At 35.3% G+C, this 19,080-nt stretch overlaps 1 protein-coding gene and 2 non-coding genes across 3 annotated transcripts in view; 2 read left to right on the top strand and 1 right to left on the bottom strand.

The window, feature by feature from the left end:
- LOC145690429 (putative helicase mov-10-B.1) overlaps window positions 1–19,080 on the top strand; it is a 128,928-nt gene that overhangs the window by 50,838 nt on the left and 59,010 nt on the right. Inside the window, exons 7-9 of the mRNA XM_081765293.1 lie at window positions 8,835–8,969; window positions 13,233–13,401; window positions 17,385–17,530. Coding sequence (XP_081621419.1) covers window positions 8,835–8,969; window positions 13,233–13,401; window positions 17,385–17,530 — 450 coding nt within the window. The remainder of the gene's footprint in view (window positions 1–8,834; window positions 8,970–13,232; window positions 13,402–17,384; window positions 17,531–19,080) is intronic.
- On the top strand, window positions 2,588–2,659 carry TRNAR-CCG (transfer RNA arginine (anticodon CCG)). Its single transcript has one exon. It is a non-coding gene; the product is annotated as a tRNA-Arg (tRNA).
- TRNAQ-CUG (transfer RNA glutamine (anticodon CUG)) lies at window positions 6,004–6,075 on the bottom strand. Its single transcript has one exon. It is a non-coding gene; the product is annotated as a tRNA-Gln (tRNA).

Below are 19,080 nucleotides of genomic sequence, written 5' to 3'. Positions count from 1 at the left end.
AGTGAATCGCATGAAGTCTTGTTTAGCTGAATTAATTGAAAATAATTTTAGATAGCATTAGGACAGTTATAGCTGAATTAATTGAAAATAAATTTAGATAGCATTAGAACAATTAGAGTTGTGAGGCAGTTCAAAGAGTTGTGTTCGAATCCAAATTCCAACACAATTATAAGTCAGTATTCTAGTACTGGTTAGCGGTTGAATGACTTTCGACTAAATAATTACTTTAGAGTATGGGTACTTTAGAGTGCAGTGATTTAAGTTATGTTAAATGATCTTGATTTCTCTCATGAAAATTCAAATGTAGAAAGGGGACTTCCAATCAATGTTGAATATGTAACAGATTATTTAAAAGAACAAACTTACTAACACGCAGACTTGTGTACAATACAGTAGCTTTTTGTGGTGACTTTGAGAAACTATCCATAACCGGGTGTCTACTGATACTGGAAATACTGGAATTATACTGGAATTTAATTTTGATACTGGAAATACTGAAATTTTGATCCACATACTGGAAAAATTATGAAATATACAAATATCATTAAGGTCCGGATTTGTGTGTAAAAACATATTTTTTCCAAACATGTACAAACCCAAAACAAAGTTTATTATCCAAATTAGGAGTCTGCAAGTGTAAATTACAAATTTTATTTCACATAAGAAAACATATTTTCTGAAAAAAGTTATGTAAATAAATATTTTGGACATTTTTGTAATACATACATATTTTTAATAATTTTCCGTTATTTTATTCTCAATTTCACAACGAATTGCTCTTTTCTCTTTCTCTCGAAAGAAATTAACATCGGGAAAAGAATAGGCTACATAAATCTATACATCATAGTTACAAGCTTTTTCCCATCTGCAGAAATAGTGTCGTCATAAATGCTGCTTATCAGCGCTGGGATAACTTGTGCCAAACAAAGAACTTTTAAAGGAAGGCTTTGTACTTTGAAGCCAAAATTGAGGGGAGGACGAGTACGGTTGGTGAAGGGAAGGTAATCGTAGGCACACTACTATATTTTATATTACTAAAGAAGGAGAATGGTTTCATTGCAGCGCATTATCATTGCTTTCACCACCACGTGATTTGTCAGTCGTGGTGATGCTAGGCCTTCCAATCTGGCTTCAAAATCCCACTCTAATTGTCACTCTTTTATCGAAAACTTTTTGATGCCAAACGTCTCTTCGTAACCTTATCGCGTTTCAGTCTAGACATTTGACACTATTGCCGTATACATATACAGGGCCAAGTTGTGAGACTCGTTAATTGAGACATTGCCGTACAGTGGTGGAGTTCATATTTTTGGATCTGTGAATTAACGATGCCCAAAATGAAATCCAGTGTGCGTGAACGTTCAGAAAACTATGTACTGGGATTTAAAAACATTTATACCACCGACGGTAAAATTTTATTTTGTCAATCGTGTTCGAAACGTGTAAGTGCAGATCAACGTTCTCAGTTAGTGCAACACTTGTCAGGTAGTAAACATATCGCTGCTCTTCACATGTTTCATCGCGACAAATCCTCATCGGAGTACCCAACTGCACCCTCATCTTCCAGCGTCACAACAAATATACAGTACTATTAGATTTATGTAATGCGTTCGTTTCTGCTGACATACCCCTGTATAAGGTAAACAATCCCGAGCTCCGAAATTTCTTACCAAATATACGAACTTAAGTCGTCCAGATGAGTCAACGCTTCGGAAAAACTATCTACCTAAGTGCTATGAAGAAACATCAACACGCATTAGGTCCGTATGTGAAAACAAACAAACAAACAAACAAAAAAAAATGGATGAACATCGATGAAACTAGTGATTCAGTTAATGTTAGAAAAGTAAGAAATATTATGGTAGATGTAGTGAAAAATGATGAAATAATTTCCAAACATTTCTTGCTGGCCTCAGAACTTTCAGTTACGAATCACGTGACAATTGCCAGGCTGTTCAATGAACCTTCGTACATTTTGTGGCCGAATGGTGTGAAATATGACAATGTTTTGCTTTTGCTGACTGATGGTGCTCCTTATATGAGGAAAGCTGGTGAAGCTCTTTCTGTATGCTACCCTAATATGATTTACGTGACATGTGTCGCACACGTCCTATATCGACTGTGTGAAAAAAAATCCGAACACTTTATCCTGAAGTGGACAAGTTAGCGTCAAATGGGGAAAAAGAAAATTGTAAAATTGCCAACTACAATTGAACTTTTCACAGAAACAAATCCCGATCTATCATTTCAACCAACACCCGTAATCACTCGGTGAAGTACGTGACATAATGCAGTACTTATTATGCGGGGAATTTTGAAGCGTTTGTATCTGTAGTAGCTAAACTAAACCCAGGTGATGCTTCATCCATTGAAGTTGTAAGTGACAGTGGCTTGGAATGTGACTTGGCTTTCATATTGCCAACTTCGGTTTCTTAACTCATTCTATAAAGAAACCAGAAACTACGAGAGATTTATTGAGTACTTCGGTTAAAGAAGTACAGTGCACTGAAAGAAACCTGAATGTTCTTTCTGCTTCTAAAGCTGAAGTCGTAAGAAAAAGAATAAGGATTTGTTTCAGAAAATGGGGGGCGCGGTAGCTCAGTGGTAGAGCGTTCACCTCCGGTGCTTGGGGTCGCTGGTTCGATCCCAGCTCGCGCCGTGTGGACTTTGTGGTGGAAAAACACCGTGCTCGTGGGTTTTCTCGGGGTTCTCCCATTTCCTCCCACTTTCTTCATTCCGTCATTTCATTAATCTCTCATCATCACCATCTTCTTTAGCCTAACCGGCATAATCGTGGGACGTAAAACTCAAAGATTTCATTTCATTTTTTGTTTCAGAAAAACATTGGCTATAAAATCCTATGTAAAATATCTGAAGTATCGGAAGGCCAAAACACAGGTGAAGTTGATGGAATGAATATTCGGTCTATGCCCCTTTTCCAATGCGCGTAGTTAACATTGTGTGATGTACAACGTTCCTTTTCTCGATATAAGGCGACAATAGGCTTAGCCTTACGATAGACAATTTGGAAAACATGTTAGTTATTCACTGCAATGCATATGGAATTTCGAAATCTGATGAATAGGAGCTATTAGTGAGTACCAGTGTTTATTTTTCTTATGTGGGGCGTTTTCCCATACTTTTCCTTGTTATTTTTTGTTAAATATTTTTTTAAATTTTTAGCAATTTTTTTTCATTTTTAGCACAAAAATCAGGGCCTTAATTATCATTCTTTATAATCTACCCTGTATTTTTGAACTCCAAAAGTCCAGGGAATAACAATCTTGCATTATAACTAGAATAGAATAATACACGATTATTTATATAAACTATAAACTGAATATACATGTATATAATACAAATGATGCTCTTGGCTCACTGTATCAGGCCTCCGAGCAGGGTGTCTACGGTCTATGAAAGTCATGAATTGAGGTTGTCGGTTAAAGGAAAGTAGTGAAATTGAGCTTCAGATCATGAAAAAAATTAATTTTATAGAACAACAGTAACGTAATACAGTACAGTTCCTTAAATAATAAATTGTGATTTTCCCTAATGATCCGGCGTTAAGAAGTGACGCCATCTCTCTTGGGGTTGCAGATAGTCACTAACTTCCCCCTTTCTACTAATACTGTTTTCAGTTTCCGCTTTTTTTTTTTTTTAATACATCACGTATAATAACAATGGATGCATTACGTTATATGCAATGCTTCAAGTACAGTATACAGGCTGCAAATTAGTCAGTAAAATCAGTAAAAGTATGCCCAATGATGGGAAACTGAGGACCAGTTTTAATGATGCTTGGTATGGATGTGGCACATTGCTTGTGTAAAGATTTCAGCGCTTTCATGAGCAGCTACATATACCTGGGGCCGGGCTTGGGATTCTGTTATTTCTTTGGGTCGGGCCGGGCTTGGGCGAAGCGACGCTGATTTCTCTTCAGGTCGGGCCGGGCTGGGGCCGATTAATTGTAATTCTTTAATAAATTATTGACTTTTGTTAAACCATAATTGGAATAAAGCCAAACGTTGAAGAAGTGTGCCCGTGAAAAATGTTACAAAGAATGCAATAGCTATTTACAGTTCCCACTTTCCTATAGAGGACTGCAGGCATTGCGTGGTAAATTAAGCTCTGACCTTGACCTTTACTGAACCCAAAATATGACGAGAAGGGGTGAGAAAGTTTTGCCTGTCGCTAAACAATATTGCCATCTTCACTTTATGCTAAACATCAATTAAGTTAGATTTTTGTTACAGGAAATGGGAGTTTTTGTTCTCTCGATGACAGTCAAAGTTCTAGGAGGCAATGGTACCATTTGGGAGACAAGCGTCAGGTTGTGAACCGGAGTTTAGAAAATGTTTCTGAGGGTTAGGTCAAGTTTAATACTAAATTTTGAGAAAGATTGGGGCTCGAACTAATTTTTTTTTTTTTTTTTTTTTTTTTTAATTTATCGGTCCGGGGTCGGACCAAAAACTTTTAAAATTTATCGGGCCCGGGCCAGGCTTGGGCCAAGAATTTTAAAAAACTTATCGGGCCGGGCCTGGCTCGGGCCGAAAATCTCCAAAACTTTTCGGGCCCTTACTGGGCCGGGTCTAGGTACATTCGGGCTGGATTGGGCTTGGGCCGAAAAATTCGGCCCGTGCAGGTCTCTACATACAAGTCATCATTTTCACAATAGCCTGTTCTAAATTTTATTTTAAGTTTAGTTTACTAACGGCTTTATCAACCAAGTGCTAATCACATTGCAATTTTCTGATATTTTGCACTAATGTTTGTTTTTAATTACCTGGGACTTTTTCTTCAATAAAACTAAAATTATAGGTATAACATTATAGAAAATGACTCAATTTCCCCTTCTCAGCAACGAAATTTTTAAAATAACTTCAAGGATTCGTGAGATACTCTATTCTTAGCAAAAGCTATTTGAACCCTCTTTTACTCCCCTATAAGACATACTTCACAACAATCTATTCTTAGTCCTTGATTTTGTGACAAAGGAACGTTCTTACAAATGCATGTTTCTATCTATAATAGTTTGACTTCATTATTGATGAGTAAGTCATTTTAATCTCTTTTTTTTTATATAATAGTGTATGTCCTTTTTTTTAAAGAAAAAAGAATGATTCGTGTTGAGTTTTGATATTTTCGCCCGATTTGACTTATGTTGTAGGCAATGGATTATTTAAAATTTTTCTTAGATAATTTTTTATTACACAATTCATGCGTCAATACGTTTCTACTACGGCTTTCTCTAGAAGAGAAGAACATATGGTGTCCAAAAATTTTCAAGAAAGAAAAAAAACGTGTGACAACCTTGTCCTCCAGCACATGCGGAAAAGACTTTTGTGGTCACTTGTGGTTATGCTTACGGAAGGGGCTCTTTCTTACGAAGGGTATGGGTAAGGGCCGCGACTATAATGGAATATATACGCAGTGTTGATGAGGAAATAAAGCGTGTGGAGAACTGAAATGAGTTACATAATACTTTTTTAATTTTTTTTAAAAGATATTCGTTCATATGGAACAGCCAGTTTTATGTACAGTCCGCAGCAAAAAACCTGCAACATGAGTATGTAAGTTTATTGTGGAACTACGCCTAACAGCGCAGGGAATCAACATAACATCTAAGTGGCACGAATCACGCCAGGAGAAACTTCGGCGTCCTTCCTTGCACAGTTATTTTGGAGCAAAAGACTTCGTCGTTTCACAATAAACTTACATGCTCATGTTGCAGGTTTTTATGCTACGGATTGTACATACATCGACCATTTTTCGGTGAGTTTCTCACTGTGACTTTTTCCTTTCTCGTGTGACGAAACTTTCATCATATTTAACATTACATATTAAAAATAAAATATGAAATAATTCAGTTTTACGTCCCAAAGTAGAGCACTGAGAGCCATACTTAAATTTGCAATATTCGCTATATTCACGACTCCACTTTTCCAATACTATACTCTCTGTGCGGTCCCACAAGCATAGTGTTTATCCATCAAAAAGCCCACTTGGCGCGACCTGGTATCGAACCAAGGACCTCTCGCGCCAGAGGTGAATGCTCTACCACTGAGCCACCGTGCCCCCATTCCAGATTAAAGTTTCAAGGAAGATTAACAAAAAATTGGCTACTTACCTATGAATCCTCCATTGAACTTTGATACTGGTAACATTGATCGAGCTTGGGTACCTACCTTTGATGCATATTTTGGATCTGGCAATAGTGGCATAACATAGACACCACGTTCCTTTTTTATTCAGTTCATTCTTTTTTCACTCTGCTCTTTTCATCTCAGGATCTTTTTTTTTGTACGTTACCTTTATATAGTGGTATGTATTCCTGGTTTTACTCCTTTTATCTCCTTTCCATTTTAATCCTTTTTACCTTGCCACTAAGGAAAGAACCAGCTGAGAGTTCCGAAACGTCAAAATTTTTAAATTTTTCAAGGGCGGATTCATTGGTGAGTAGCCAATTTTTTGTTAATTTTGAATATCCCCCCATGCGGCCCTGTAATTATAATTTCAAAGAAGATGTTCAATTTCGTGCGTTGTGCAGAAATTTCTATTAGGTAAGTTTTCTGTAATTTTAAGATAAAGGTTATATATATATATATATATATATATATATATATATATAATTTTGAGACATCGTTGTCATATTGTCTGTGTCTTGTTTTCCCATGAACATGGAAAAATATCTGTAGCTATTCGTACATCAGGGAAAATGTCAAAATGTTCTGGAAAACTGGGAAACGTGAGGGAATTCTTTCCAGTAAATTTTGTCACCACTCTTTGTAACATAAACTCAGATATATATATATATATTAATATATATATATATATATATATATATATATATATATATATATATATATATATATATATATATATATATATATATATATATATATATATATATATATACAGTTTAAGATACCTAAACTAATCGTTTACTTGATATACAACGTATGTTTACTAAGATATTTTGCTTTCTTTGTTGAGATCTTCAATGTAATATCATGGTCACAGAAGCACCCTGTATATTGTGTGCCAGATTGTACGCTGTGCAATGTTGTAACAAATACAACAAAATTAGTGTAGTTTTGGAAAATTGGAGACGTGAATATAGCGAATGTTGCGAATTTAAGTATGTCTCTTCGTGCTGTTACCTGTAATAGTTTATTACGTGTAATGTGTAACAGCGTTTACGAATTCGTTCCTTATTTTCATCGTTTTCCTGGAACTTATTTCTTGTGATTCAACATCATTGAGTGTTTCCGAATTTTTATTCCATGACATTTCAGAAGACAGATATTTAAATCTTATCTTTAAATGCCTATGGAAACAGTATATACGAGGAGGTATCAAAAAGTTCATGGAATCATCTAGAAGAAATTAGGAGAACTCTGACACCATGATGGATGTGCCTAGGAACACATTTTTGCCAGTGGTTTTTCAGTTTCCGTAACCCTGTTTTGTAAAAGTCTGCAGTTTGGCTTTCAAACCACAGTTTAATCTCAGAAATGACGTCATCTTACTGTCAAAATGACGTCCTCTGAGTGGACGCTTCATTTCTGGATTGAGTATAGGGGTGGGGCAATATTTTATATCCTGATGCCACTGCCTTCATGAATGCATGGGCGGAATGAGCTGGTGCATTGTCTGCCAGCAGCAGCACCCCTTTTGTGACCAATTCACGACGTTTCTTCAGTTCCTCTCGTAACTTAGTCAGGAGATAGAAATAATAGATACTATTAATAGTTTGCCTCTGTGGTAGGTAATCTGTCATGATGACCCGTTCACAGAAAACGGAAAGTGTCACTGTGGCTGCAGATATCTGCATTCGTGTCGTTTTAGGATGGGGGAGATGTGTTTCCACTGTTTGCTCATTTCTTTTGTTTCTAGGTCCTAATCCTAACTTTCTCCATTGTCAATAGTCTGCCGAAAAAAAATCCTCTTCATCAAACTTACAGCAATGAAACATTTCTCTTGGAAAGTTCTTGCGATTTCTCCTTTGGAAAAGGGTGAACAGATGCTGAAGATGTAGCCGGTTGTGAATGATATCCCAAACAGACCCATAACTCATATCTATTGCACACATAACGCGTTCAATGGTTATCTTCCTGTCTTTCATTACGATCTCAATTTTTTCCGTCAAGGTGGCATCTCAGTGAAAGATGGTCTTCCAGATTTAGAGGCGTCCGTGCTGGTCATGTGTCCAGTTTGGAATTGCCGTTTCCACTTGGATACCATTTTCAGGATGAGTTTTCATCCTCATAGACTTTTCCATCTCTTCGTGGATCTGCTTTGCTGATTTCCCCTGAAAATGTTGCAACTTAATGAAAAAGAATTGTTCAAACGCGTCCAGAATTTATATGTTTAACATACAAGGACTTATCTATAAAATGCATGTCCGAGAGTGTTCGGAGTTCTTCACCTTCTGGGTGATTGTACGAATTTTTTAATACCTCCTCGTAAGTAGAAATTCGTATACTTTGAAATAAATCAAAACAAAAATACAGAGAAACTAACGCTCTTGATTGAATATACGCTGTTCTACCATTGTGAAAAAAGCTGGTTAATACTCTAATTCACGATGGAGATATTCGCGAATCAAGTTTAGATGTCACGATTATGAAGAGATAGCGGTAACCTTCATGTAGTTTGATTTGTAGAATTTTAATCGACAGACGTTAATATGTTAATAGAATGTTAAATGAGGTTCTTATACACCATTAAAAAATATGTATTGGAGTTTTGTGCATTCTGATTAGTTATGTACAATTACAGATTAATATTTTGCTCTGCGAAGTAATTATTTACAAATTTAATATTTGTTTCAGATGTAGTTCTCAGTTGAAGATGAAGCGACCCCTTCCGGAGTACGAAATCTCACCTTTTCTTCATAGTTTTCTCAATCGAGGCCTTAGAGTACGGAAAGAAACGAGGGCCAATAAGAAGGAAATGGAGAAAGTTTTGTAAGTATATACCGAAGGCAACATTTTAAATACGATTGGTATAGCAGTCAAATGATACCAGAAACGGACAATAATGTCATATTTTTGTACAAAACCATGTGTATATATATGAGTTCCGGATTATAGACATATTCTAGTATGACTAAAGATACAAGAAAATAGAAAAAGAGACAAGTTGCTGGTAGGAGTACGTGGTTTTCAATTTAAAATGGTAGAATATTTCCAATTACACCATATACGCTACTAAGGCACGCTGTGATAAATGAAAAAGCAACGTGGCTAGTTAGACAGACTTGTTTCCTTGGACCTTCACCATACTGATAATATAGCATTGTTGAGGAACGGATTCGAGGTTTTTAGGTTAATGTACACAATTCACGTGTCATTTTTGTGTGTCCGTACGTTCCATTCGAGTTGCCTTTGCTGAACTGGAAATTTTGCTTTTTGATTTGAGACAGGGTGACTTACCAGGGTGAAGCCCGAACGGCTGATGAAGTTGGAAAAATTGCAACATTTTAGATTGAAAACCACCTGTTGAAACAACTTTGTACTATTTTTTCTTTTGTATTTTTCCTCTTTCCTCATGAAAGAGTTAGCCTGTGACCGCATACTTTTGATACACCTGCTGTTTTATATATATATATATATATATATATATATATATAGTGTATACAGTGTTTCAAAACAACACCGACAACGTTTGGGACGTACCAACCTTGCTGCACAAATGCTTCTTTTGCTATCGGCTGCCGACAACGTGAAAAAATTAAATGTCCATAGCTCCAAAACTATGAGACCTACTGTAGTCGGGTCAGGACTTTACTTGGGAACTAGTATGTGCGCTATCCAAAACTACATCTGTGAAAATCCTAAAGTACTCACGCAACAATTTTTATGGAGGGAGTTTGACTATGGGCATTCAGTTGGAAGTACTCATCAACTACCTTTATAAAAATTGTTGCGCAAGTAGAACAGGATTCTGAAACTTGGATATTTGGATAGGGCACATACTAGTTCGTGAGTGAAGTCTTCAGTCGCCTACGGTAGGTCCCACAGTTTTGGAGCTATGGGCCATTAAATTTCATTTTTTCATGTTTTCGGCAGCTTATAACTGTTTTGAAACACTCTGTATATATATATATATATATATACGCTTCTGTACATAAGTATATAATGTGTATGAATTAGTTACTAGAAAACAATCAAAATCCCAACACTGTCCAAAAGTACACTATGAATTCTTTCGCCAAAATGCTTCGTCAGATAACAGTCACGTTGTGTGATAGTGTTGCCAGGTTTAAGTAGGTGGGGAGATGGGTAGGTTGATAAGAGTGTAAGAAAACGAAGAAATAGTAAATTGAAGAGGAGAAATTTTGTATAATAGAGGGAAAGAGGATTGAAAAATAAAAACTAATGAAGAATCCTCCGTTTCACCGTCTTTGGTGAAGCATTTAGCTAAAGAGCCATTGTGTAGTTTACAAAGAGCCATATACTTTATACTATTATGTGATTTTAGGTGTATTATTAATAGGTGTTCAGAGACATAAAAGTACCTACTTCAACATAATTCTGTGCATAACTTGCCTTGTTGAATTACAAGTTAGACCAGTTCTCGATATCGAATTTGTATGAGATGGAACGTAACATGGAATTTTAATCACTCTTGCGCCCACCCACCGTAGAGCTAATGTAAGAGTACGTGCGCTGAAAATACTCATATTAATACCAGAATTACTTATTGTAAGTATCTATGAAATTGTAATTCTGTATAAGGAATGTGGTGCTCCAGACTGCAGTCAACCATTAACCAGGAAATCTTTGCTAGGGGACACTAACAGCATTGGCTTTATTTATCCTTATCTCTTCAGCTTCCATAATAGACCGGAAGTGGTTTCCTTCAGCTTTATACAGTAAACAGTAGATTTTCCATGAGCAGTCCTTATAAATGTTTTGTTTCGATGAGTTTGTCGAAAGTGATTATATTAATTTACGTGGTATTTTATAAATATATAACACTTGTATTACAAAATTAAAACACACTTGTGATACAACTGATATAACAAGAGATAATTAATTAAAATTTGGTCTGAAAAAACATTTCAGTCTAAAAAAAAAAAATGCTTTACGAACTTAGAGGTATGATAATTTAGTGAGTTTTAAAATGATATAATTGCAAAGCTGTGGATTGCACTCGTTTTCGCTGATCACATGACGGACATGGGAGAGAGGGGAGAAAAGAAGAAACATAAACGTTTCACTGAGTTTCCTTTGTGTTGCTGAAAAAATTTGCAGCTTGTATTATATCTAACTTTACATGTAATATGAATATCGTTGTACACATGTTATTAAGAATACTGATACATCTTATGAAATTCTTTCGTTGGAATATGGTTAATGTGTGAGCCTTTGGTGCGGGAAATTGAGTTCGATTCACGTGGTTTGGACCCCACACTAAGCTGTAGCTTCACGTCTCGTGAAACCTTGGTACTGAAAGGAAACTTAAAATCCAAGCCAACCAGTCAGTCATGTTGTCATTTTTAATTATTTTCAGAGATGCACGGGCTCGGAAAAACCGGCTTAAAAAAACTCAGTTTTTATCTGCTTCGTTTTTTTGCTTGGGAAATTTTGGTCTTTTTCACAATTCTGCTTTACATTGATAAAACAGACTTTGTTTCGCTTCTCTACAATACAAAAACTTATTTAATTAGTGATGCAGATAATGATACAAAACCTCGAAAATAAACCATGAATTTCAGGGTTGCTAAAAATCGGTACTTTCCCGAATTTTGTATTCATTTATCACACACGTAATAATCTGTTACCACCTGTCAGGTGCTTCGGGCCTGCAAAATCGGTAAAGTCCCGAATTCTGTAGTCCACTGACTGTTTCTTGAGTTTGTTTAGAATCAGGAAAGTACCAAATTTTCTGTTCATAGATCATATGCGTAATAGACTGTTCATCTGAGCGTGTGGTTTCCAAGACTCTAGAATATGTAACCGTCATCACGGTTTACCCAGTCCTGAAGGTTTCTGAATTTTTACAAGATATTACAGAACTTTCCTTTTCTAAAATAAATAGATAAATAACTACGGAATACATTTAGGTCAAGCACAACTGCACAACAAACATGAGTGAGTGGTTAGCTTTTGCGCTTCTGTCGGGAAGTCTGGGATTCAATCCCTCATTCGACCATTCTAACAAAAGTTTTTCTTAATTCCATCTGTGAATGTAGAAATAGTGCGTGTATTGAGAGTCCTGGCCGACCTCTTTTCTTATTGTTTTTAAATCGTTGTTACTACTAATTACCAGCAGTGACGGATTTGCGAAGGGGGTTAGGGTGGGAGGTGTCTTTCGGACTGAAGCCTGTTCTCTGAAATCACGGGATTCCTAAAACAAATTAAATATTAGTTATGCCTTTACTCATAAACTTCAAGCTCCCATCAAATAAAACCTAGAAATTTTTAGAAAAACTTAATATTGATAAAAAAATACTTTTCTAAATCCGCCACTGAGTATCAGTAGGCTTATAAAATGGTATTCAAGGTTGTATCCGGATGGTTATTACTGAATATACAAACAAAACGGAATATTAGTTATGCGTCCTGTTCTCATAAACTTCAAGCTCTTCCCAAATAAAAATTACGGATTTTTAGAAAAACAAACATTAATCAGAGAAACCTCTTCCAAATACTTTCCTAAATCCTCTACTGATTATTTGTATAAAATGGTATTCAGGATTGTATCCGGAAGATTTTTGCTAAATCATTGCACAGCTATAGTATAACTGAAATATGGAAGTACGCTCTGACGGATATATTAAAAAACGTAAGTTTAACTTACGTGTTAGAAGGTAAAGTACTAAGCTCAAAGAAATAAAATATGGATGATATAAATGAAATGATCTAGAGAAGAAAAAAAAAATTCGGTAAATCAGAAGTTGAAGTTAAATAGCCTCTAAAGTTGCTGTCAAATACTAAATACTTTATGTTTACTTTAATTTATTAAACATGTGGTGATGGTGAATTGTAAAGCGAAATATGTCATTTAGGTCATGAAATCTCATTTAACTATAGGGTATACTAGAAGAAAGCTATTTAGGTAGAAAAATGTTAAAAATGAAAAAGCCAAAATTTCCGTTTTTTTTTTTTTTAAACGGCTTTTTATGTGAAAAAACAATTGATTGAAAAAAGCCTATGCTTTTTTGCATCTCTGTTTTTATTTAATTTTTATATTATTTATTTATTTGATTTTCCATTCTTTAGAAAAATTATTTTGAAGCATGAACTTGATCCAGGGAACTACAAGGATTATATGTCACTCTTGCTACATATCGAGGAACATCAAATGCATGTTGATATCAAGAGTTACAGTCTAGACCACATAAAATTAACAGAAGTCAAGAAGAATGACATGGATCTCTTTGGGTTAGAGGTAAATATGTTTTGGTATATACGTCATGTTAAGTGTTTCCAGGTAATTGCATTCTACAACATTTTACAGATTTTGTAATTCCGTGTGCTTTGGGGGAAGAAAATGTGCGAAAAGATTTTCGATTTCAGTGTTTTTAGTTTCTTGTAGCCTTGGTAGACTGTCTAATTGACATAAAGGTGTACTGACTATTTTTACTGATCATGTCCTTCGTGTTTGACTTGATGTACTGTAGAAACGGGCACTTCGTAGCTTTAGGCTCTAATGAAGCCGTAAAGTACCAAGAGTTTAATAATAATAAATAATTAATAATAATATAATAATAATAATAATAATAATAAAAACTTAAAGTATTGTGTCTCATGTTGTACCTAACCGATGTTGTGAAACCTGGCTACTAAGTTACTAGAATTCACATCGCTTCAATCACTTCAATCATTTTGATAGACAGGGTGAATGAATGCTGCTCTCCACCGCTGAGTTTTGCATTTATTTCTTCGTCTTTCCAATCACCAGGACTCTGAACGAATACTATTTTGCATCCGAGAAAGTGATAAGTAACTGTAAAGTGCTTCTACTTATATCCTGCATTCAGATATATATATATATATATATATATATATATATATATATATATATATATATATATATATATATATATATATATATATATTGTTTTTTGGGGGGAATGGGGGTCCGGACCCGGTGGACCTCCGCTTGAGTGTGCCCGTGTGTACAGCAGAACTCTCAAAAACAAACTATCCTTTTCTGAATTCATGAAATCTATTGTGAGGTACTGGCTGTATACAAAGGAGAGAACCCACATGTGAAGCATCCAGGATTACAACTTAAAGGTGACCGAAACATTTTTTGCGTAAAATTTAATCACTCCGGGAAAGAAGAACCGACAAAAAATGTGCAAAATGTGCTCGATAAAAGGAAAGAAGAAAACAGGGAAATCTAGAACGAAGTACATTGCTACGACTGCACCATAGGAAGTACATTGCTACGACTGCACCATAGGAAGTACATTGCTACGACTGCACCATTGTGAGTCGCACTTTACAGACTTTACAAAGAACCCTGCTTCGAAGCTTTTCATTCAAGAAAAGACTTCATATCATAAATTGATATACTGTAGTGCAATGCAGTTGAGGAAAATGTAATCCAATGTTAAAAGATATTATAAATAAATGTAGCAAGTAAAATATAGTACACGTGCTTGCTCTATGCATGGTATTTTTTTTTTTTTTTTTTACTTTTTGTGAATGTATGCAACACGCAATGCATTTCAATATAGCCTTATGATTAGAATGTAAAATGTGATATAACAAAACAAAGAAAGTTTCACACGTTTCACTGGTGTATGATACTTAATTTTTGCATTTCATGAGTTTGATATATTTTTTTTAAATATACCAAAACAACCATTATTCTTGGGGAGGCCTGTGTCGTAGACTCACAGTGCACTCAAACTGTTCAGTGAAGCGTTTTCGATCTATAATTAACTGACATGGCGAAATATATTATATTATTTGTTTCGGCTAATACGCGAGGATGTACTAAAAAAAACGAAAGGACTTTGTTAAAGTTACAGCAAATTTGATCGAGCGCAAACAAAATTCATTATACATGATTTCCAAACATTGTTTTCAATGGTATTCTGTTCTGGGATTTCCTCTGGATAAATTCATATTTGAAGGAAATTCTGAAACTAGGTGTGCACTGAGGAACACAATTGAAGAAAGAAATTGTAATCACTACTGATAGAAGCTATAGTGCACTTTTTCATAAGAAGAATAAGGAGAGAGACTTAGCTTGAGCCTCCATGTTTGTTCCTTTAGTTGAATATTTCCTTCCTCACCGAGATGGAGACATCGTCAGCTAATCCTTACGTTTATGTCTTCTATTGGGTATTAGTTTTCGTGGGGCCGCGGTGGCTCAGTGATAGAGCGTTCATCTCTGGTGCATAGGGTCCGTGGTTCGATCCCAGCTCGCGCCAAGTGAACTTTGTGGTGGACAAACACCGTCTGCGTGGGTTTCCTCGGGGTTCTCCCATTTTCTTCATTCCACTATTTCATTCATTTCTTATCATCACTGTTTGCTTTAACCTAACTGGCATAACCACGCGACGTAAAACTCAAAGATTTCATTTTCATATTAGTTTTCGTATAAAGAACAATTTACACAGGGTATTCTGTAGACTTAATTTTGGTTATGAATTATTCCTAATTACTGTTAACTACAGTAGGAGATGTAAAGAAAAAGATCCGTTGATACTGTTAGAAAAAACTTGCTGACGACATCTCCAGCGAGGAGAGAAATATTCAGTTAAAGTACAAGTATGGAGGCACGAAGTAAGTTACTTTTCTTAATCATAATCACATTAAGGTTATCACTTCAATCCAAGTTTTAAAGTATTTGTGGAGATTGTTTTCTTTTTTTTTAATTATATATAGTCAAAAAGGACTTTACAACTTTGAAAACATATAGAAATTTATTGAGATCACTTACAGGAACGAGAGAGGTGTCAGTCAATTTGTACCAAAACACTTTAAGTTTGACATCAGTGTCATTTTAGTTCGATGTGACTACCCTTAGTGATGGGGCAAATATCCCACCGGAACTCAATTTCTTTCCACACTCGTTCCAGCTGATCGAGCGTAACTTCTGCAACGTAGCGTAGATGTGATTTCTCAGGTCTGCAAGGTTGTCTGCTAATGTGGAACATACACTCGATCTTTAACAAAATTCCGCAGGAGGAAATCCATAGGTTCAAGTCTGGGGGCCGAGGTGGCCGTTTAATTTGGCTTGCACAGCCAATCCACTGACATGGAAAGCGAATATCAAGGAAATTCCTAACTTCCTTGGGGAAGTGAAACTATGCCGTCTGGTAGTAATAGGTCATGCCTTGTTATTCGTTTTCATCTATCTGAGGTATTAAGAAAAATCCAACATATCAAGATACACGATACCAGTGACAGTGTTCTCCATGAAGAAAAAAAGGACCGTATACTTTAAATTTGCTAAGAGCACAAAACACATCTACTTTTCGACTTTTACGGACGTGTTCAATGATTTGACGTGGGTTTTCACTGCCCCAGATTCTACAGCTGTGGGTTCACCATGCCACTGATATGAAATGAATCTCATCGCTGAAAATAGTTGTGGTAAGGAATGTCTCGTCTTCCTCTATCCGATCCAACTTTTCTACACAGAATTCTCCACAAGCAACCTTCTCTACGTCTGTAATTTGTTGTACCATTGTAGATCTGTATGGTTTCAAGTGTAAATGTTTACGTAACACTCGCCAAACTGTCTTTTGTGGACTGCCTGCCCACGCGAGATGCACACCACGTAGATTTTTTTTTTTTTTTTTTTTTTTTTTTTTTTTTTTTTTTTTTTTTTTTTTTTTTTTTTTTTTTTTTTTGGGGACTACGGGAAAAGCTTTCCCTAACTTGTTCGACAACAGCAGCAGCAACGGGCGGGCGACCTGGTGATTTCACATGACTGATAGAACAATCATTCTCAACAAAGTTCTTGTGCCAACTGTAGATTGTAAACCCGCTTGGAGGTTCTTTACCTTGTTCCGTACGAAATCTACGCTGAACAGCTGTTGCAAAATTCGTTTCATGAATAACTACACACACACCGAACACACTCCGCACCAGTGAAAGTCGCCATCTTAAGAATGGACTGCGTGGCGAAGGAATGTGGCCCTACGCGAGTCAGACTTGAAGTGTGTTGCTACAAACTATATAAACTATATCGCGGTGACACCTATATCGATTCTCTAAGTTATTTCAATACATTTTTATATGCTTTGAAAGTTGTAAAGTCCTTTTTGAGTTATTCTGTATATGTTTACATACATATATGAGATTTACCTTGGTGAAAATTCTAACAACTTTAATTGTGAGAAGAGTGGTGTAGTTATGAGTACAGTGTAGCAGTATTGCCAAAAATATGTTTGCTCTTGTTTGCAGATGGAAGGACTTGCAGAAAATCGACCATCAATTCTACGGGGAGACAGTGTGTATCTCCAACATATGAAAGGAGAGAAAAATGTCAAATACGAAGGGAGAGTGCACTTCGTTACGAATGATGAAGTTCTTCTAGGATTTAACGAGACGTAAGTATTGATGTCATTAAGTATAAGAGAACTATTATTTTCATTTAGTTTTAAGTTCTTTATTTAATTATTTTGATGGTAACCAGATATAATGTTCGAATCTTTAATTTAAATTGTCTGTATTTAGAAACAGAATACAAAATAACAGGTGAAGGGTGACAATTCCTGTCTGTTGTAGAAGTTTATCATTGATTCCTATATAAAAAATAATCTCCTAGACAGGAAAATATTTTCTTCGTCTCGGTAATGCATTAAGTTGGGCAGAATGACCCATTGTTCAGTAGGTCCGTCCGGCCTTCTTTATTAAATAGTGAATATACGGCTTCAATGAATATGTTTGCCTTCCTAGGTCAGCAGTATGTTTTTGTTACTGGATCCATTAGGGAAATAAATATCTGTATTGCAAGGTTTTTATAATCATTTGAAGTGAAATTTGCGCAAATTTACATGTTTTCAGACAAAGCTAAATTAAAATTTGCAAAACACAGTGACGTAGACTGTGAAATTCAATGCATTGTTTGATATTTACAGCTTAAAAACACCATGACCTTATCTTGATCATTATACATTTGTAAGTTGTAAGTAGTATGACAGCCACTCTTAACATTCTCTTCCATTGTATTTTCTATATCCTAGGGCATTTGCCCTCCAAATTTTAGGTTTCAAATCGTTAAGTTATTAAGGAAAAAATTCCCATAATGTTTATCGGTTGCAAGAATCAAGAAAGATGACTATTTAACTTTTACTGTCAACGAATTTATCATCTGTACAGAACCTCGGTACAGACAATTGATTTAGTTGATTATCCTTATACTTTCTTTGAGAAACTTGGTAAATTCTGTTTAAAAAAATCAATAAAACTTTAGGTGCATCTCACGGCATCCTCGCCGATTAAATATATATATATATATATATATATATATATATATATATATATTCGCATTTTATATATAATTCAATAAAGCAATAGTAATTTTTACCTGAATTGCGTAGAGGTAATTATTTATGTGACTTCTACTGTCTTCTACGATCATTATAGATGTACAGTAGATAATAAAAGCACCTCACATTCTTAATTTACTTCTTTCCTTAAACAGAGTAATTTGGCTCAAAACACTGGTAAGTTTGATTTTCAGTTAATTGATTATTATGAGTAATTTATAACATAAAGTCACAGTTATTACTCAACTGTGTAATCAGTTATTCCTATTAGCCTCAAAAGCTACCACTAGTAAATTGAGTAGTCAACGAACTTACATAATTCAAATACTCGTAAAATAAACAGCTGCACATCTGGAAGAATGGAAAATTTTATGGACCGCGGAGGCATTCCATCTAATCAGATGTCTAGTGTCAGAACACTTATTTATTTATTTATTTATTTATTTATTTATTTATTTATTATTATTATTATTATTATTATTATTATTGGTGGTGGTGGTAATGCTGGATTTTAAATTGTAGAAGTCTAAGAATCTCAGCTTTCAATAATTTCTATTAGCAAGAAAATGATTTTAAAAAATAGACATAGACATATAGTTACCTAACAC

The sequence above is a fragment of the Thermobia domestica genome, chromosome 7, assembly GCF_964235325.1.
Source record: "Thermobia domestica chromosome 7, izTheDome1.hap1.1, whole genome shotgun sequence".
Classification (NCBI taxonomy): Eukaryota; Metazoa; Arthropoda; class Insecta; order Zygentoma; family Lepismatidae; genus Thermobia; species Thermobia domestica.
The sequence above is the reverse complement of the archived record's forward strand: the minus strand, read 5'-3'. Positions and strand labels throughout refer to the sequence as shown.